A 21,416-nucleotide genomic window follows, 5' to 3' on the forward strand; every position below is an offset into this window, starting at 1 on the left:
TTGCCTAGGGCAAAAAACTGTATTTTCTTCTCATTTAATTTCAAAATGCGGCCTTTTAGAGGGTGGCAAGGTGTAAAAGGTTGTCTTGGGTATTTAGCTTTCTGATATATTTAATTTTTTTTCCAAGAAAAGGTTTCTCTAGCTTTGGAGCATGTCCTGGAACTCGCTCTTGTAGACCAGGCTGGCCTCAAAACTCACAGAGGTCCGCCTGCCTCTGCCTCCCAGTGCTGGGATTAAAGGAGTGCACCATCACTGCCTGGCTGATATATTTAATTCTTTTGTAACCTTTCATTTCATTTTCAGTTTTTTTTAAATGGCAAACTTTATTAATAAGGTTAGTAAGATGGGAATTGAATACATTTATGTAAATTAGCTAAAGTATCCAGAAGTTCTAATTAGTAGTAACACATGCCATGGTATAATTGGGTTTTCTTTTCTTTCTTTTTTTTTTTTATTTTTTTTTCTCCTTTTGTTCCTCCTGCAGTGCAAGCAGTGTATCAAACCTAAGCCTTTGTTCTTGGTAGCGAAGTGTTCAACTCCTGTGGCATGGGCTAGTTTTTAATTGACAGTTCATTTTTAGGCTTCAAGATTATTCTAAACATATGGAAATTTTAAATGCTTATAACTGTAATAAGAAATTATCTCAGTGACACATGCCATTCATCCCAGCACCCAGAAGTCAGAGGCAGGCAGATCTCTGAGTTCAAGGTCTTCAGAGTGAGTTTCAGGACAGCCAGGGCTGTAGAGAGAAACCCTGTATTGGGATGAGGGGATTTACTCAGAATATTTTATACTAGATTGTTAAATAGCTTTTCCTTCATCTATTACTTGAGTCTTTTAACCTCATAAATTATTTTAATATAGGTGTTTTTAGGTACTTAGGAAAGGCACATTCTCTTACAGTGTGTGATTGCTGAGACAAACATGGATTTAATTCCCCAGTAGCAAAACTGATACATTATGTTTCTGTAATGTAAATTCATGCTTGCTGTTTAGTCTTCGTCACAAGTGGATTACTGTGAATGTTTTGAAGTCTTTTCATGAATGATTTGACATTAATTGGTTTTAATATATCAGTCAAAATAGTACTTTTTCTTAGAAGCCAAAAAAGTAAACTTTCTTGTTACTTTTATTGCAGGGTTGGCTAGTGGATCTCCTCAACAAATTTGGCACATTAAATGGATTCCAGATATTGCACGATCGTTTTATTAATGGATCAGCATTAAACGTTCAGATAATTGCAGCCCTTATTAAGTAAGTTAGACTTTAAAATCAAATGTTCAGTGTTCTTACTAGTTTCTGGTTTTATTTTGGCTCAGTTAAGAAATGGAGTAATTGGGGCTGGAGAGATGTCTCAATGGTTAAGTGACTGTTCTTTCAGATGACCTGATACTAATATGTGGTTCACAATTGTCTGTGACGTCAACTCCAGGTGATCTGATATCTCTGACCTCTTGAGGGTATTTGTATTCAAATGCACATATTCAATCCAAATTGAAATACACGCACGTGTGCACACAAATAAAAAATTAAAGACAAATAGTTAAAGTCAAGATTTTTATTACTTGTTAATTGGATGTTTTTAAAAATAATAATGTACTATGAGAATCTACTAAATTTGATTTTAAAAAATTGAGTATTTACAGGAGTTTTCTATTTTATTTCAGACCATTTGGACAGTGCTATGAATTTGTCACTCTTCACACAGTGAAAAAGTACTTCCTTCCAATAATAGAAATGGTTCCACAGTTTTTGGAAAACTTAACTGATGAAGAACTGAAGAAAGAAGCAAAGAATGAAGCCAAAAATGATGCTCTTTCAATGATTATTAAATCTTTGAAGAATTTAGCCTCCCGGGTTCCTGGACAAGAAGAAACTGTAAAGAACTTAGAAATATTTAGGTTAAAAATGATACTTAGGTAAGTTCCTTATATTTGGAAATAATCATGTACATGAATTTTTAGAATCAAATCAAAACTGGATTTCTCCTACAGGTTATTGCAGATTTCTTCTTTCAATGGAAAGATGAATGCACTGAATGAAGTTAACAAGGTAATTTCTAGTGTGTCATACTATACCCATCGGCATGGCAATCCTGAAGAAGAAGAGTGGCTCACAGCAGAGAGGATGGCTGTGAGTTCTTTCACTTTTTCTTTCTTTTTTTAGTATATAAATACATAAATCTAGAATAACTTACTTAAATTAGTAATGTTAACATTCAAATTAAAGTTGTAAATTGAATGTTTGATTAATTTATATGATTGTTAATCTCAAGCTTTCTAAAATAGCATAATTATTTTGGTGGTTGAGCTTGTGTTCAATAAATTTCTTGTTAAATATCAATTTTATTGCAAGTTTTGCAATAAACTGGGAAATTGATTAAAAGAGAACACAAGATAAAATATTTGAACATAATTAAAGCAAGGGGGCCTTTTCGTATGACCAATTCCAGTTAATGACTTGAAAACAAGAAATACACAGGTGGGTGTGGTGGTGTACAAGTCAATCTCAGCACTGGGGAGGCAGAGGTAGGAAGATTTGCTACAAGCTTAAGGCTAGTTAGGGCTACGTATTGAGACTGTCTTACTTAATACATACATACATACATACATACACACACACGAGAATAATATATATGAGAATAAGTTTTTATAGTGCTTGTCATGTTTTTATTAAATATTTAGAAAACTTTCCCATATATATTTCATGTATTGCAGCTTTAATGAATAAATTGCCATTTAAATTATAAAACCCATGTTCCTTGGATACATGTAGACAGTCATGAGACACCTGTAGCAAACCAAAACATTTACCTCCATGGCTCCCTTCTGTTAATAGGGGAAACAATTGAAATGATTTCTTAAAACTATCAAAAGGTTAGAGAGATAATTCAGTGAGGCCTTGAGTTCAGTCGTCAACCAAAAAATAAGGATATTTAGATATTTAGACCTTGTCCCTGGGTGAAGAGGCCAAGTGATAGATGTCTAATTTTGTGTATGCCAAGTGCCTGTCTGCATTGGGAATGTTGTTGGTCCTTGAGCTGTGTGACTGACTCATTCTAGAACATACAGAAAATGGCATTAAATGCCTAAAAAATTTTCTAGTAGTTTGACAATTCACACACACACACACACACACACATTGAATTTTAGGAGGAAACCTTTAACAGGTTGGGGATTTTTGAAACTTGTCCTTTAGTAGTAAAAATCTCATATTTATGGCACGTTTTGAGCCCAACTAACTTTATTCTCAGGTTGAATACTGTAGAGTCATAACCGTGTGAAATATCTTTTTTTATAATCTTGAGTATTGCTTTTGAAGTTTGATAAATGACAGTCTAGCTGCAGCCTAGCTTAACACAGTATTATGGATGGGAACAGACACAGGAAGCATGTAGACTTGATTCAGATTCCAGTGCCAGTATCTGTAAACCTGTTTATTATGCTAAGACAGTGTATCTCTCACTTGGATTGTTTGATAGATGCAGCAGGTGGTGGAAATGCAATAATAGGGTCTGGTACATTGCAGTCAATTAATGAATAAAAGTCTTTTTTAAAGTATCTTTTGATCTAAGATCATTCTGGGGCAGAATTAGAATTAGTGTAAGGAACTCAAAAATACCAAAGTATTCTACCTAAACCTTAAGTGTTTGATTGCATTTAAATGATATTTTTGTGAGCTAAATGCTGTCATTTTTAATCTTTTTAATGATTTGAGTATAATTTAATGGAAGATACTCTGATAAATTACTGTCAGGTATAGTAGCTCACAACTTTAATCCCAGCAGTTGGGATGGAGGTAGAGGCAGGAGGATAACACATTTAAGACTAGCCTATGCTGTATATCAGGATTCCATTTCAGGGTTAAAAACTATAGAGTTTGCCGGGCGGTGGTGGCGCACGCCTTTAATCCCAGCACTTGGGAGGCAGAGGCAGGCGGATCTCGAGGCCAGCCTGGTCTACAAGAGCTAGATCCAGGATAGGCTCTAGAAACTACAGGGAAACCCTGTCTCGAAAAACCAAAAAAAAAAAAAACTATAGAGTATTTTTAAAGTAATATTCTATGATGATAATGCATACTTGCACTCTATTTTGTAAATAAGCTTTAGGATTCCTACACATTGTTTACATTATATGAATGGTACTTTCAAAAAGTTTTGTGGTTTAGTTTGTTTTGAAACCTGTTTTTTAAATTACATTTAGGAATGGATACAACAGAACAATATTTTATCTATAGTTTTACGAGATAGTCTTCATCAACCACAGTATGTAGAGAAGCTGGAAAAGATTCTTCGTTTTGTCATCAAAGAAAAAGCTCTGACCTTGCAAGATCTTGATAATATCTGGGCTGCACAGGTAAGGATTTTGAAAACTTTTAAGTACTTCCTAATATTGTCAGTAATGCTTAAAATATGCAAAAATTTATATTTGGTAAAAGTTAAAGAGACAAAAAGTAAAATAATAGGGAAGCTGAGTATGCTTGTGTATATCTGCAATCTTAGCACATGGGAAGTAGAAAATAGGGAGAATCAGGAGTTGAAAACTAGCCTGGGCTACAAAGCAAGATTCTGACCCAGAAGACAAGGGGTTGGGAAACATATAGCCCAGTCCAATGTGCGTTATTTATGTCATTAAAATCTTAGTATATTCAATAAACTGTAATTAAAAAGTTAAGGCGAGGTGGCACACACCTTTAATTCTAATACTCAGGAAGCAGAGGCAGGTGGATCTCTCTGCGTTCAAGGCCAGCCTGGTTTACAGAGCAAGTTCCAGGACAGCCAGGGTTACACAGAGAAATCCTATGTGAAAAAACAAACAGGTTGATAAGAATTTACAGGGCTGGAGAAATGGCTCAGAGGTTAAGAGCATTGCCTGCTCTTCCAAAGGTCCTGAGTTCGATTCCCAGTAACCACATGGTGGCTCACAACCATCTGTAATGGGGTCTGGTTCCCTCTTCTGGCCTGCAGACATACACACAAGATAGAGTATTGTATACATAATAAATAAATAAACATTTAAAAAAAAATTTACAAAGTACATATTAACTATGTATATGCAGAAATGGAATTGTGACATTGTAAGTCTAAAGAATTTTAAGCATTTTATGCATTGATTAAATGGAGATTGTGATAGTCTTCCTGATGGTCATCAGCAGTGTATATGTTTCTATTATTCACAGTCTAGTGTGCTATGATCTTTGTTTTTATTTTTCAATAGGCAGGGAAACATGAAGCCATTGTGAAGAATGTTCACGATCTACTGGCCAAATTGGCATGGGACTTTTCTCCTGAACAGCTTGATCATCTTTTTGATTGCTTTAAGGTAATTATTAACACATCAAGGTTGTTAACATTTTAATTTTAGATAGAATTGACTTATTAAAACTACAAGCTGCTTTTAGTCAACAAATAATCAAAATCTCATAAGGACAGTCTCTGATTTGAAGGACTTTATCTGATGTGAAGGATTTTGCCAGTGTTTTTTGTTTGTTTGCCCATGAGAACTTGATTTTCATTTTCATAATAGTGCTAATAGCCCTAATAAGGACTCTCATTCCTTTTCAAAACTCATGTTATCATTTGGATTTTCTTTCCTATTCTGTATTTTGGAAATAGGTTGAAGTAAACTTTAGAAAAGTAGGAAAGGATGATTATGAGAAATGTAAGAGATGACAAGAAAAGGAATAGCAAATACCGTGGCATTACAGGGATATATACTTGGGTAAAGCATAACGTAATAGAAATGTAATAGTTTACAATGTTGTGCCAAGATCATTACAGTCATATTCGCATTGGTCCCATTATGTACTTTCAAGTTATGTAGTGTTAGCAATCTTCATCAGTTGTTGAGACTCAGTGAATGCTTAATTGGTAAGTGAACTTGTAGATTAATAGTATAAGACATGACAGTGTTCACAAAGGGGAAGGCTTATTAACAATTGGCATTAGATCACCAAGTGTTACTACTAAAAATAGTGATTCTGACTGGGAATATAAGTTGCTGTAACACTTTGGAAAGTTAAGCGTTGTTTCCGATGAGGTACAGTATTCTGGAAATATTAGTATAGCACAGCAGTAGAATGCTTTTATATTAGCTACAAATGGCTATGTATAGAGAATATATAAGGATGTCCATTAAAGGCATACTCCATGGCTTTACTCCAAGCAAACTGGATGAATCTCATTGACAGAACATTGAAAAAGGACTAAAACCACCTAATAATCTCTACCTTGAAGAAAGTAGCATAAATGTCAGAAATAGTTCCAGATGGCTCCTTAGGTTCTGTTTGCCTTGTGTGGTTTTTAATATAGGTAATGGTTATGTTTATGTCTACACTGGGTCCTCATACATACATGCCTGCATGTATGCCTACATGCCAGAAGAGGGCATCAGATTTCACAGATGGTTGTGAGCCACCATGTGGTTGTAGTTGATTTTAGGACCTCTGGAAGAGTAGCTAGCACTCTTTAACCTCTGAGCCATCTCTCCAACCGTATACTGGGTACTCTTAATGAAACATGTTTACATCTTGTTTTATGTATATTCCACAGTAGGGGAAAAAATTACCCTCTACCACAGGCATATTATGTTATGTCAGTTACTTAGGTACAAGGCCTAGATAGAAGACCATTTTAGTTTTTTTGAGTCAGGATTTCTCTGTGTATCCTTGGCTGTCCTATTCTGGAACTCAGTCTGTAGACCACAGACTAGCCTCGAACACAGAGATCCACCTGCCCCTGCCTCTTGAGTTCTGGTATTAAAAGCATGTTCCACCACCACAACCTGGCTCTAAAAGTCTATATTTTCAGTAAACTCAGTCGTAAATCTGTGTCTTGAAAATGTCACTGCTTTGAAGGGAACAAAGTATAAAATTAATGTTTTTGTGGTTTTAAATATCATCTTACACATTTCACACATACAAAGATAAAGTTGCTGTATATACATTTTTCCATCTTTTGAACTATGTTAGACAGCTGAGGAAATAATGTAATCAGTTATTGTGAATGCCCTAAAGTTAGTAGCCATTCGTCCTTAATGTTGGAATGACTCCTGAAATGGTGTTGATACATAACCAGCGACATACTTATTCGAAGGAAAGAAATAGAACAATTGTTATTACATCCCCTGGGACTTCTTCCTCCCAGAATAACCTTTAGATAATTCCTTATTGATTGATTGATTCCTTTTTGGATTAATAAATGCTTATCAGGAACTTGGTAAGTAACAAGCACTTTTGTTTTGAGTTGGGTGTCTCACTGTTTATATCCCTGACTGGCTTGGAACTCAGACCATGGTGTTCCCGAATTCAAATCTACTATTACACAAGCCCTAAAAAAGAAGAGAGAACCAAATATGAATTTTCATTGTCCTTTAAATGTTTTTCTAGGCCAGTTGGACAAATGCAAGTAAAAAACAACGTGAAAAGCTCCTTGAGCTGATTCGTCGTCTTGCAGAAGATGATAAAGATGGTGTGATGGCGCATAAAGTGTTGAACCTTCTGTGGAATCTAGCCCACAGTGATGATGTGCCTGTAGATATCATGGACCTGGCTCTCAGTGCTCATATCAAAATACTAGATTATAGTTGCTCCCAGGTAAGGGGGTGCTGCTTGGCTTTGTTTTGTGACTTTTCTGCTCCTTCAGGGTTAGAATGGCTTTAAATACAGTATAATTTTAGGTTATTCTGGTATTATCTTTTAAATGGTTTCAAGAATTGATGATTCATGTAAGACTGACTGCCTTTTTTTGTTTATTTAATGCAAAACGTTAAGTTTTCCAGAGTTTTCATTCATTCTTGCTTAGTAATTACAAATGGCTTACAAATAAACACTTGGGAAGATTTCCCAACTTTTCAATATTTGCTTACAAGATTGGAGTTTCCATCACCGGATCACCTAAGTGGTTTTGAAAGAATGTGTACGGGTTCTTTTTACGGTGCATTTAAAGTTTGTAATCCTGTTTAAATACACAAAAATAGGATTAACAAACTCCTACTTCTTTTGGTTAAAATAAGACAGAAGTGCAGTCGAGACAGAACCTATAAGAAACATGAAATCGAAATCAGTTGCTCAAACCATAGATGACTGTCAACAAAAATAATATGGGCCCTCAAGGCTGTTTATGCTAGAGGAATCCTAAAATAATCTGTGAAAGTCTGCCTTTCTTAATGTCTCTATAAAAATGTTTTATGAATCATATGAATCTCTTTGGGAAAAACTACAAGCAATAGGTCATTTACTAATAATGTTAAATGTATGGTAAAGGAATATTAGTTTCAAATAGATTCTAGACTATTAAAGCTGGGTTAGGGACTTTGGAGATCAAATGTTTTTATTTGCTCATAAAAGATTAATTAGAATTTCCTGAATAGTAGATCATTTCATCAGGGTGTTACATGATTTTATGATGAAGTAAAATCTCTTAATTTAATACATTAAAACTCAAACCTGACAAGTTTTAAACAATATTGAATGTACGTAGTTAATTTGGTCTTTTACTTTTTAAGAGTTTGGTAGTAAATGTGAAGTTAAGACATACTGAGAGCACTTTTTAAAAACAAAAAAGTTAAAACTCTTTACTTAAAGAAAGTATTTATCATGTTTATCTTATAAGAAAAACTGATTTTCTAATTCCATGGATAATTGAAATTTAGCTTAATTTCACTGTAATGTACATTTATCTATAAATACTCCAACTTAGAATTCTCCTGAGTATTGATATATATAAAACATTGAAATTGTTTAAGGATCGGGACACACAAAAGATTCAGTGGATAGATCGCTTTATAGAAGAACTTCGCACAAATGACAAATGGGTCATTCCTGCACTGAAACAAATTAGAGAAATTTGTAGTTTGTTTGGTGAAGCACCTCAAAATTTGAGGTAAGACTTTTAAAACTAAGCAATATGAATATTTTTATTTTTATGTTTTGTTAATAAATTTTAGTTTGTAAACGCAAATTTTTTAAGAAAATTAATGGGGGCTGGAGAGGTGGCTCAGTGGTTAAGAACTCTGATGCTCTTCCATAGGTCCTGAGTTCAATTCCCAGCAACCACATGGTGACTCAACAACCATCCATAGTGGGATCTGATGCCCTCTTCTCAAATAAACGTGTACTTGCAAATAGAGTACCCATATACATGAATAAATCTTTTAAAAAATTAATGGAGTGATAGGAAACTGAGAGAAGGCCTCATTTGGAACAAAAAAAACTTTGTCATTCCTACCTCCTTTGTTTCATTGATGAGGAAAGTGATCAGAATCAAGGTGATACTGCTGTTTCAGGCTGTCACATGATTGTTTTAAAAAAAAGTTTCTTAGTAAATTTTTAAAGTTGATTTAGAAGATTGACTTACACAGAAACTTAAATGATAGTAGATGACATGATAAAACACTGAACTTTTTAATATCAGTCTTTAAATATACTCTTAGGCCAGGCATGGTGGTGCCCAACCATTCAGGAAACAGAGGTCGATAGATTTCTGTGGGTCAAGGCCAGGGTGGTTTATACAGTTCCAGGCCAGCCAGGATGAAATAGTGAAACTTCATTTCAAATAAACAAAATTAGGAACTAGAGAGATAGTACAGAGGTTAAGAGTGCTGGATACTCTTTCAGAGAACTCAATTTTAGCTCAAGAAAATCTGTAACTCCATTTCAGGGAATTCCATGCCTACTTCTTACCTCAGTAGGGACTGCACATACATGTTGCCCAGATATAAGTGTAGGCAAACACTCATACACATGTAATGAAAATAAATATTTTTAAAAGAAGAAACAAAGTTAGTGAGCGAAATAAATGTACTATTTTAGATTCCAAAATCTGCTTACTGAAATGAGTTGCCTTCTTACTTGTTTCTGTGAACAGAGGTAGAGTAGTTGGCATAGAAATAATAAAGAACTGAGTATAGTGGTACCAATATTCATAAATCAAATGTGAACAATACAGTCATTTAATCTTGAGAGCATTCTCTAAATAATCACTTTCTCTGTAATAGATATAAATTGGTGTGGGGGTAATGTTTGTTAGTCTATTTTGAGTGTGTTTGGCCCAGTGTACATACACCACTTGACCTTTCTCAAATCTATTGCTTCCAGGTAAACATTGTATGCAGCTGCTCTCTTAGAAATTAATGACTTGATCTATACTAGAATAGTAGTAGTAGCTATAAAAATTGACTAGCTTCAGAGAATGTGACAAAACAAATTGGAAAGTAGTTATCTTTCTGGTGACAAGAACAACTTAGCGACAAAACAAATGTTCCCAGTGTGTAACTTTAAATAGCTGATACTTTTTTTTTTTACTTTTTTTATTTTGGTGGGTATAGGGAATGGGGACTGATGTTACATTGTGTGGCAATTGAAGTACAGTCTTTAAGGGGTCAGTTCTCACCTTGCACAGTGAGAATAATGAGGATCAGACTCGGGTTTTCAAACTGGGTGTCAAGTAACTTTTCCTCCTTAGCCATCTCTCTAACCTCTAAAAAATTTTAAAAAAACATTATTAACTAGTAGTTACAATGCTATAGTTATATGAAGAAGTTTAGATTTTTGTAATTTTTAAATAACCCTGTGTCCTAACACAAATGCTTTGCTACTACCATAAGAGTAGATATAGTCATTGAAACAGGCTCCTTTTTAAGTAAATAGAATCTGATGCTTGATTTTTAAGTAATCAGTATATTTCTGTTTTTGCTACATATATTTATTTTAAATTGCTTAATATTGTCATTGAAGGAACTAAATGAGCAGAACAGGCTTTTGAATTTTTTTAATTGATAGCTAAGAATTTAGTTGTAAGAAACTCTTGATTGCAACAGAGTTTAATTGCCTAATTATATTGTTAAGTTCTTCTCGTTTCAGTCAAACTCAGCGAAGTCCCCATGTATTTTATCGTCATGACTTAATCAATCAACTTCAGCACAATCATGCCCTAGTTACTTTGGTAGCAGAAAACCTTGCAACTTACATGGAAAGCATGAGACTGCATGCCAGAGGTATGTATTTATTGTAAGATAACTGAATGATGACAAGTAACAGTAATTGTTTTCCATTGATTACCTTAGGAATAGCACTTAATATTAAACCTCAAGATAGTTTATGAATTCTTATTGTGATGTAAGATACACATTGACTCCCAGATCTTATATAATCTTCAGCATCAGTCTAGGGTTGAAAGCTTTTTATTCAGTATTTGCCTTCCCCAGTTAAATATAGTTTCTTTTTCTTCTCTCCTTGGAGCTCTGCCAGTCACTGCTAAGAATCTTAGGACCTTTTGGATATGTATTATGTGTTTTGTTTTTTTAACTACACCACGATCACCTTTTAAGAAAACATTTTCTGTAAGCGTTTTTTCCTGTAAGCTTTATGTCAACATTTCGCCTTCTAAACACAGCTGTGTCAGAATCTTTTCACTAGTGTGCTTCTTAGTACACGTTCTCCTCTGTTTTATGCCAAATTTATAGTTTAGCACTCCCAAAAGAAATCAGAACCATATCATAGGTTCTGATTTGTTCCCATAGCCATAGAGAACTTTATATAGTATTTGTACCATAAATTCTAGTTGGTATTAATAGTAAAAACACAGAGTCAGGTAAAGAGATTAATGCTTAAGGTCAGAGAAACAGAGAGGCCAGTCCCTAGAGAGTTCTACCAATGCTTAGACCAAAAGAGCGATCCTGCGTTCAGACTCATTCCTTCTCAGACTGTAGTGAGCTCCTGTCTCCTCCCACCTTAAATTCCCCTCTCTGCCCAGCCATATCACTCCTGTCTCTAGCTCCTTAGTACTAGGATTAAAGGCGTGTGATCACACCTTTGTGTGAGTTGTGTTTCTCTTTGATACTGGATCAATTTTTTGTATCCCAGGGTGGCCTCTGTCTTACTTGTTCTGGGATTAAAGGTGTCTGCCACCAGTACCTGACCTCGAGTAGCTTAGCTTTTCACTCTGATCATCAGACAAGCTTTATTTGTTAGACCACAAACAAAATATCACTACAAGTATCAGCACTACAGGCTGAATTAGGCATGGTTTCTATATATACCATTCATTTGAAACTTTATGAGACCTACAGTGGTATATATTAAAAATGAGGCTTTTTGTAACACTATTTCAGTAGAATGGACTTAGCACTGAATCATATCCAAGGTGCTTATAAATCACCAAACTTTTTTTAACATTAAAAAATTCAGAGCCGTGCAGTGATGGTGCATACCTTTAATCCCAGCACTCAGGAAGCAGAGACAGGTGAATCTCTGAGTTCGAGGACAGCCTGGTCTACAAAAAATAGTTCCAGGACAGGCACCAAAACTACACAGAGAAACCCTGTCTTAAAAAAAAAAAGTCAGATAAACAATAAGAAAGCAATTCTTAAGATAACCCTACTGATTTTGTTAACCCTGCTCTTAAATTTCTCCCTTTTGGGCCAGGTAAGTCCTCCTTGATAAGGTGACAGGAAACAGTTAAAGAATCCGGCTACTGGGCTGGAGAGATGGCTCAGTGGTTAAGAGCACCACTTGCTCTTCCAAAGGTCCTGAGTTCAATTCCCAGCAATCACATGGTGGCTTATAACCATCTGTAATGAGATCTGGTGCCCTCTTCTGGCCTACAGGCATACATGTAGACAGAATATTGTACACATAATAAATATTTTAAAAAAAAAGAATCAGGCTACTGAGGACACCAAATGGAGATCTTTGATCATTTTAGTCTTAAGGCCCTTCTCATCACCACATTGAAAGCCACATAGGTATACAGCCGTATGGTCTAAACCGAAGAAAGCCAAAATCAGTGAGAAATAAGGTCGTAAGCACTATACACAGACATTCAAACATTGGGATTTAATTCATCAGAATTTTTATATGATCTCTTTGGTGACTCAGAGCCATTGTAATTATCAACACAGTCTTTGCCCCAGGGTAAGAGTCACACAGGTTATGGTGTTTTACTGCTGATTTTTATGTACTTGCATTTCATTGTAAGAGGTTGAGAATCTGCTTTTGGATACTTAGGTGGTACATGTGTAGTTTAGTTTCTATTCCATTTGAGTCAAATTCTATACGAATTGCCTCAGTTTCATAGTCATAAGAATGCTTGCATTGAAGTTTTTTCTAATATGTCTATTTCTGAGTGTAAATACTTGTCAGTTTGCATACATATTATCCGAATCTGAAATAATGACTCAAACATAGATAGTATCTGTTAGGACCGTGAATAAATTATTTATGCTAAAACAGTATCTGGCACATAGTAAGGACTGGCTTTTTTCCCCTCTAAATTCATTGACATCACTCACCTTCTCTTTGTCATAATCAGTCTTCATACCATTTCTTCTTCTGACTCACAGCAGTGTTCTAGTGAACACTAGTCTGTAGATATTTCAGTATGGGCAAGAGGTTTTTTGTTTGTTTTTTTGCGACAGGGCTTCACTGTACCTTTGGAGAGATAGTTTTTAAAGCTACTAAAATCCTATTGAACTCACATTAAGTTACTCCTGTGATATTACCTGCCAATATTTCTGAATTTGTCACTGTGCAGTAAATTAGAGTGTGCATAGTGCTTGTGCATAGTGAAGGTATCATGTGACTCTCATTATAGATAAGATGTTCAGCAGGTCAATGTCAGGCTTCTACAGTTCACTAATACTCTGAATTACAGGTAACCATTGTGTCAGCATTAAGTATATGTAGGTGGGGTTTTCTGTGCTGCCAGCCTCTCCCCAAATAACTATATAGAGACTTACTAATAATTTTACTCGGCTGATAGCTTAGGCTTGTTACTTACTAGCTCTTACAACTTAAATTAACCCATATTTCTTATATATGCTCTACCATGTGGTACCTTCTTCCAGCATGTGTCTCCTGGCGACTCTGCTCTCCTTCCCCACACTTTTTGTTCACAAGTCCCACCTAATCACTATCTGTCCAACTGTTGGCCATTCAGCCTTTAATAGAACGAGAGCAACAATATTTACAGTATACAAAAAGATTGTTCCACAGCAAGTATTATGTTCTGCTCATGTTTCGTCACCAAAAGCTTCTTCAGCTTGGGAATGAGCTGGCATATCCTTAGTCAAATGATCAGCAGATTCTACCTTCTGCTTTTGGGTGTCTGTCCCTTCTCTCCCTTCTCACACAGGGTCTTGATATGTAGCGTTAGCTGTTCTGGAATCTGCCTACCTCTGCCTCCTGAGTGCTGGGGCTAAAGGTGTGCACCACTATGCCCAGCTCCACCTTCTGTGTTAGCATTCTTCGATAAAGGAAGGTAGACTTACTAAAAATTGTTACCAATATTTGTTTATGTTGTAACTACATACTAGTGCTGTTACATGCTGGTGCTTGCCAGTCTTCTTGAAGTTTTTCTGAGCATACAGCAAAGTGTAAACCTGTCAGTTATCACTGAAGCTTTAATTGGTAATTTAATTAGAAGTTTTAATTGGTATCCTAAATGGTAGGATAGTTAATGTGCTGACCTGAACACTTAATGGAAATGTAATTTATATAATTTACTGTCATTTTTCCATGCTTATCATCAGCCGTTAAGTAATAAGTCTATGTGGTTTCTTCCTGGCTTCAAAGAAAATTTAAAAAGATAATATTTTTGTCAGCATTTCTACCTGCCTGGAGAAATAGAGATGTTTTCAGGCCTGGAACAAGGACATCTTATTGGAAAAAGTATGAAAGTGACTAATAAATTGTGTTTATGTCCAAAAGATGAAGGATTTGGCTTTTATTGATCAAAACAGAATCAAAATAATGAAAATAACTACCTATTGAATAAATAAAATATGATTATACTCATATAAACGAAAATACTAAACATTAGGTGAAAAGAAAGTAAGAAATCGTAGGATTTAACTTCTGGAGTTGAATAAATAAAAGACTCAGTGGACCTTATCAAAATAAGCATTTACCTGGATAAAAATATAAAAGTTAAAGTGCCTAGAAGTTGTTGTAAGGAGTTTTAACAAGTAAGTTCCAAATCTCAGAAATAAACATTTGAGCCACAACTTGCTTGTCTTCTGTCAACTTCACCATGTGGAAACTGTTCTGGACTGGTTTGACTAAGAAATAGTTCCCTCTCCCCATGGCTCCTAGTGTAGGAGTGCACTTGGCCTCTCGCACAGCAAGTTGTTGACCTTTTTTTAAATTTTTTTTTTACTGATTTTTATTGAGCTTTACATTTTTCTCTGCTCCCCTCCCTACTTCTCCCCCCCTTCAATCCTACTCCCAATGTCCCCATGCTTTCAGTTTACTCAGGAGATCTTGTCTTTTTCTTCTTCCCATGTAGATTAGATCTATGTAAGTCTCTCTTAGGGTCCTCATTGTTGTCCAGGTTCTCTGGGATTGTGGTTTGTAGGCTGGTTTTCTTTGCTTTATGTTTAAAAACCACCTATGAGTGAGTACATGTGATAATTGTCTTTCTGCGTCTGGGTTACCTCACTCAAAATAATGTTTTCTAACTCCATCCATTTGCCTGCAAAATTCAAGATGTCATTATTTTTTTCTGCTGTGTAGTACTCCATTGTGTAAATGTACATTTTCCTTATCCATTTTTCGATCAAGGGGCATTTAGGTTATTTCCAGGTTCTGACTATGACAAAGCTTCTATGAACATAGTTGAGCACATGTCCTTGTGGCACAGTTGAGCATCCTTTGGATATAGACCCAAAAGTGGTATTATTGGGTCTTGAGGAAGGTTGTTTGCTAATTTTCTGAGAAATCCCCATACTGACATCCAAAGGGGTTGTACCAACTTGCATCCCCACCAGCAATGCAGAAGTGTCCCCTTTTCCCCACAACCTCTCCAGCATAAGTTGTCATCAGTGTTTTTTATCTTGGTCATTCTTACAGGTAAGATGGAATCTCAGAGTTGTTTTGATTTGCATTTTGATTTGCATTTCTCTGATGACTAAGGATGTCGAACATTTTCTTAAGTGTCTTTCACCATTTTAGATTCCTCCGTTGAGAGTTCTCTGTTTAGGTCTGCATTCCATTTTTAATTTTATTATGTGGTCTTTTGGTGTCCAATTTCTTGAGTTCTTTGTATATTTTGGAGATCATACTTCTGTCTGATGTGGAGTTAGTGAAGATCTTTTCCCATTCTGTAGGCTGTTGTTTTGTCTTGTTGACCGTGTCTTTTGCTTTACAGAAGCTTTTCAGTTTCAGGAGGTCCCATTTATTAATCGTTTCTCTCAGTGTCTGCTGCTGGGGTTCTATTTAGGAAGTGGTTCCCTGTGCCAATGTGTTCAAGTATACTTCCCACTTCCTCTTCTATAGGGTTCAGTGTGGCTGGCTTTATGTTGAAGTCTTTGATCCATTTGGACTTGAGTTTTGTGCATGGTCATATACAGTTAAGCCAGCACCACTTGTAAAATATGCTTTCTTTTTTTCCCTTTGATATTTTTTGCTTCTTTATCAAAGATCAGGTGTTTGAAGGTGTGTGGATTGATATCTGGGTCTTCTATTTGGTTCCATTGGTCCTCCTCTCTGTTCTTATGCCAATACCAGGCTGTTTTCAGTACTACAGCTTTGTAGTAAGAGTTTGAAGTCAGGGATTGTGATGCCTCCAGAAATTCTCTTATTGTACAAGATTGTTTTGGCTATCCTGAGTTTTTTGCTTTTCCATATGAAGTTGAATACCGTTCTTTCAAGGTCTTTGAAGAATTTCTGGAATTTTGATGGGCATTGCATTGAATTTGTAGATTGCTTTTGGTAAGATTGTCATTTTTACTATACTAATTCTGCTTACCCAAGAGCATGGGAGATCTTTCCACTTTCTGGTTTCTTCTTCAATTTCTTTCTTCAAAGATTTAAGTTCTTGTCATACAAGTCTTCCACTTGTTTGGTTAGAGTTACTCTGCAATAGTTTATGCTATTTGTGGCTATTGTGAAGGGTGTTGTTTCTGTGATTTCTTCCCCAGCCCTTTTATCATTTGTGTACAGGACAAATGATAAAATCATTTTTTTTGAGTTAATCTTGTATCCTGCTACATTACTGAAAGTGTTTATGAGTTGTAGAAGTTTCCTGGTAGAATTTTTAGGGTCGTTTATGTAAACTATCATATCATCAGCAAATAGTGAGTTTGATGACTTCTTTTCTGATTTGTATCCCCTTGATCTCCTTTTGGTGTCTTACTGCTCTAGCTAGGACCTCAAGAACTATATTGAATATATACGGAGAGAGTAGACAACCTTGTCTTGTTCCTGATTTCAGTGTAATCGATGGGAGTTTCTCTCCATTTAGTTTTATGTTGGCTGTTGGCTTGCTGTATATTGTCTTTATTATGCTTAGGTATGCTCCTTGTATCCCTGCTCTCTCCAAGACCTTTATCATGAAGGGATGGTGTATTTTGTCAAGCTTTTTGGCATCTAATGAGATGATCATGTGGCTTTTATTTTTCAGTTTGTTTATATGGTGGATTACATTGACAGATTTTCGTATGTTGAACCATCCCTGCATCTGTGGGATGAAGCCGACTTGATCATGGTGGATGATGGTTCTGATGTGTTCTTGGATTCGATTTGCCAGTATTTTATTTAGTATTTTTGCATCAATGTTCATAAGTGAGATTGGTCTGTAATTCTTTCTTAGTAATGTCTTTCTGTGGTTTGGGTATCAGGGTAATTATAGCCTCATAAAAAGAGTTTGGCAATGTTCCTTCTGTTTCTATTGTGAGGAATAATTTGAGGAGTATTGGTATTCTTCTTTGAAAATCTTGTAGAATTCTGAGCTGAAACCATCTGGTCCTGGGCTTTTTTTTGTTGGGAGACTTTTAATGACTGTTTCTATTTCTTCACTGCTGACCTTTTTATCCTTAGTCCTTTGCTACAGAAGTCCTCATAGGCAGAGTGGCTCAAAGGACTCTTCATTACCCTGCCTACTTAGTGCTTATTTAAGGTTAAACCTAACTCAAAATAGGGCCCTAGTTACCCCAACCATAGCTGACTCCAGTACTTCATACCAGGGACATTAGTGACCCTATTTTCACCCCAACACCTAATGATTCTCCAAGGGATATCGTTCTTTGGAGAAGTGACTGCTGATCTGTCCAAGTCCTAGCTGGTGTCAGACATTTTGCCCAAAGGGAAGAGAGAAGAAACCATAGGGAACACAGTTCTACAATTGGTTATACCTGAAGAACCCAGAATATTTCATGGCAAGTGAATTGTCTACGAAAAGTGGAGATGGGTGAAAAACAACTACAAGGATGGTTGTAGCTCCCTTTTACTGTTGTTACCAAGTGAAACAGTCCAGCAAACAGGTAAAATGAGCCCTTTTGTGATCCCAGTCTCACTGAGGGCTCAAAAATGGTGCGTGAGTGCATTTCGCACTGTACCACTCAGCTGGATATGGAACAGACTGAAAGTTTTCCCAGATGAGCTATAGATGGCTAATAAGAACTTTAAAAGATACTCAATATCATTGAAGAAATTTGAACCAGAACCACAGTAAGAGTACATCACTCCTACTTGGATCATAGGACAACACTTGGTGTTGCTGAGACTGTTCAGAAATTGGAGCTTTATTCTTTGTTGGCTCGTAAATTGGTACAGCCACTTTACTAATTAGACTGGCTGTTGCACAGAATATTAAACAGAATTTACCATAGAATGGCCCATACTCAAGTAAAATGGAAACAAATGTAAAATCTTGAATGTGAATGTTCATAGCAAACTTTGTAATAGCCAGAATGTATAAATAGTCCAGACGTCTTAGTTTATTACATACTTAATAAAAAGTGTTATGTCCATACAGTATTATCCAAAATATTACTCACTATATCAAAAGAGTAACATGCTACAACACAGGAATCTTGAAAACATGGTAATTGGTGGGAATGCACCCAGAAAAAACTATATGAAAGGCCTTAGGGTTGGGTATGGGGAGAAAATGGAGATATGTGTAGTATTTGAGGTTAAAAAAAATGTAGTATACTACATGACTAATGCTAATTACAAAACTCTCCTAAAAATCTAAAAATTTAAAGTTGGTAGGTTGCTTATGATGGGAGTATATTTTGTTTGTCTTTTTAACAGTAGGACTTTTTTTAGATTTTTTTTTTATTTTATATGCTTGAATGTTTTGCCTGCATGTATGTATGCAGTATATACATGTCTGGTGTGTGAAGAAGTCAGAAGAGTGCATCAGATCTTCCTGGATCTGGAGTTATACTTTGAGCCACAATATGCTATGCTGGGAATTGAACCCGACTTCTACAAGAGCAACAAGTGATCTTACCCACTGAGCCAGTTTTCTAGCCCCAAGTTAATTTTTTATAATGCATTCTGAAATGGTTCCCACAACTTGATATTTAAAATAACTGATTTATGTTGGTTCCTAGCTGTGATTTATTAATACTTACCACCCATTTACAAACTATCGACTTTCATTTGGTGTTTGTTTTTGAGACAGATTTTTGTTTATCTCTACTTGGCCTGGAACTCAACTATGAGGACCAACCGAACTCATACTGTTTAAGATCTGCCTCCTCAGTCCTGAGACTAGAGGTGTGCATCAGCATGCCAAGTTTTTAATAGTCTCGATGCTTCTCTGTATAAGGCCCTCATGTAGCAGAAAGCTACTGTCACATTTCTTGACTTTCCTTGATTATTTGGCTTTCATTGAATTTTTTCAAAGCTCTATGTCCAAGGTATTAGGAATTAAACACAGAATAGATCTGGGCTGATGCTAAAGCTAGTGGGGGGAAAGTAGCATCTTGACAATGGAGGAGCCTGGTAGAAACAATTTCAACTATGTAGTCAGCATGAGCATAGTGAGGATTGACTATGATCTGCCTACTGATTGTAATACCAGGAGGGTGTAGTATCACTTCTCTAATATTCTTGGCCAGAATTTATAGCACATGAAAGAGGAAAGGGACTATGTTGAAGAATTTTAATAGTACATTTAACAGATCGTTTATTTTGGGATGCATCAAAGGGAAATATACTTTGCTAGAATATTAGATGGTTTGGAAAGCACCAATTATTAGTAGATTTCCCGTTATCTTATATAATGATACAAGATAAATGTATTTTTTTGTTTCTTTTTTGATTTTTCAAGACAGGGTTTCTCTGTAGTCTTGACTATCCTGGAATTCTTTTTGATCAGGTTGGTCTCAAACTCACAGAGATCACCTACCTCTTGTCTCCCGAGTACTGGGATTAAAGATTACACTACCACCACCCCAGCCAGATTAAAGGATTTTTTTTTAAACTGACAGATCATTGGATGAAATCAGCAGTGATATGATTATTCATATTTTTTTTAATTTGTAGATCATGAAGACTATGACCCACAGACTGTGAGACTGGGAAGTAGATATAGTCATGTTCAAGAAGTTCAAGAACGGCTTAACTTTCTTAGGTTTGTTTGATATTTGACTATGCTGTCTTTGGTGTGGTGTTTTTGTTTTTGTTTTTTTGCTTTGTTTTCTCTTTGTCTTCTTGAGTTGCTGAATGCTTTAAGATTAGTTCCTGGGTTGTAACATTCTCCTCATTATTTTAAGCTTTAGGGTAGACGTCTCTTATTTGTTTATGCTAGAAATGCTTACTTTTATTACAGGACATTTTTGTTTGTTTTTGAGAAATGGTTTTTCTGTGTAGCCCTGGCTACACAGAAACTCTCAGATAAAAACTGATGAGCTCTTAGAAAGAGCTGACATTTGTAGTTAAAAATAGAAATGTGATAGAGGTATTACTTCATACATAAACAGGTTGTGTTATGTCAAATAAATTAATTTCTTCTTGTTTTTCTAAGATTTTTGTTGAAGGATGGCCAACTGTGGCTGTGTGCTCCTCAGGCAAAACAAATATGGAAGTGCTTAGCTGAAAATGCAGTTTACCTTTGCGATCGTGAAGCCTGTTTTAAGTGGTATTCCAAATTAATGGGGGATGAACCAGACTTAGATCCTGATATCAATAAGGACTTCTTTGAAAGTAATGTACTTCAGCTTGATCCTTCCTTGTTAACTGAAAATGGAATGAAATGTTTTGAGAGATTCTTCAAAGCTGTGAATTGTCGAGAAGGAAAACTAGTAGCAAAAAGAAGAGCCTATATGATGGATGATTTGGAGTTGATAGGATTAGACTATCTTTGGAGGGTAAGTCAAAAGTAGGAGCTCTGTCAGCATTGCACCTGATATTCTTGAATAAATAACTATAACTAAATGTGTTGCATAAAGTATGTATGTATTATCTGATGCTTGTCCCAAGAGTCTGGGATTCATGGTTATCTTTTGCATTTCTGTGCTCCTTTTTGATATTATTTAACTTTTTTTAAAACCTAGAAAAGTATGATGTTAATCACTTAAGACTAAACTTTTATGTTTTATAGTCTATCTTTTAAAAGTGGCTGATACTCAGTTGCTTCTGTTTTTTACTTGCATTTTAAATGTCTGCAAAGTATTTTGTGTAGTATT

General features: G+C 35.6%; 1 protein-coding gene across 6 annotated transcripts in view; it reads left to right on the forward strand.

Annotated features, from left to right (window-relative positions):
• Usp9x (ubiquitin specific peptidase 9 X-linked) overlaps nucleotides 1-21,416 on the forward strand; it is a 137,754-nt gene that overhangs the window by 63,846 nt on the left and 52,492 nt on the right. For 4 of the 6 annotated variants that reach the window (XM_038315968.1, XM_038315973.1, XM_038315970.1 and 1 more), the window contains 10 exons: nucleotides 1,139-1,254; nucleotides 1,668-1,919; nucleotides 1,995-2,133; nucleotides 4,203-4,355; nucleotides 5,217-5,321; nucleotides 7,387-7,593; nucleotides 8,745-8,881; nucleotides 10,846-10,994; nucleotides 20,275-20,362; nucleotides 20,756-21,098. In XM_038315968.1, coding sequence (XP_038171896.1) covers nucleotides 1,139-1,254; nucleotides 1,668-1,919; nucleotides 1,995-2,133; nucleotides 4,203-4,355; nucleotides 5,217-5,321; nucleotides 7,387-7,593; nucleotides 8,745-8,881; nucleotides 10,846-10,994; nucleotides 20,275-20,362; nucleotides 20,756-21,098 — 1,689 coding nt within the window. The remainder of the gene's footprint in view (nucleotides 1-1,138; nucleotides 1,255-1,667; nucleotides 1,920-1,994; nucleotides 2,134-4,202; nucleotides 4,356-5,216; nucleotides 5,322-7,386; nucleotides 7,594-8,744; nucleotides 8,882-10,845; nucleotides 10,995-20,274; nucleotides 20,363-20,755; nucleotides 21,099-21,416) is intronic. The other 2 variants (XM_038315972.1, XM_038315974.1) reach the window with 1 other exon arrangement.

The sequence above is a fragment of the Arvicola amphibius genome, chromosome X, assembly GCF_903992535.2.
Source record: "Arvicola amphibius chromosome X, mArvAmp1.2, whole genome shotgun sequence".
Classification (NCBI taxonomy): Eukaryota; Metazoa; Chordata; class Mammalia; order Rodentia; family Cricetidae; genus Arvicola; species Arvicola amphibius.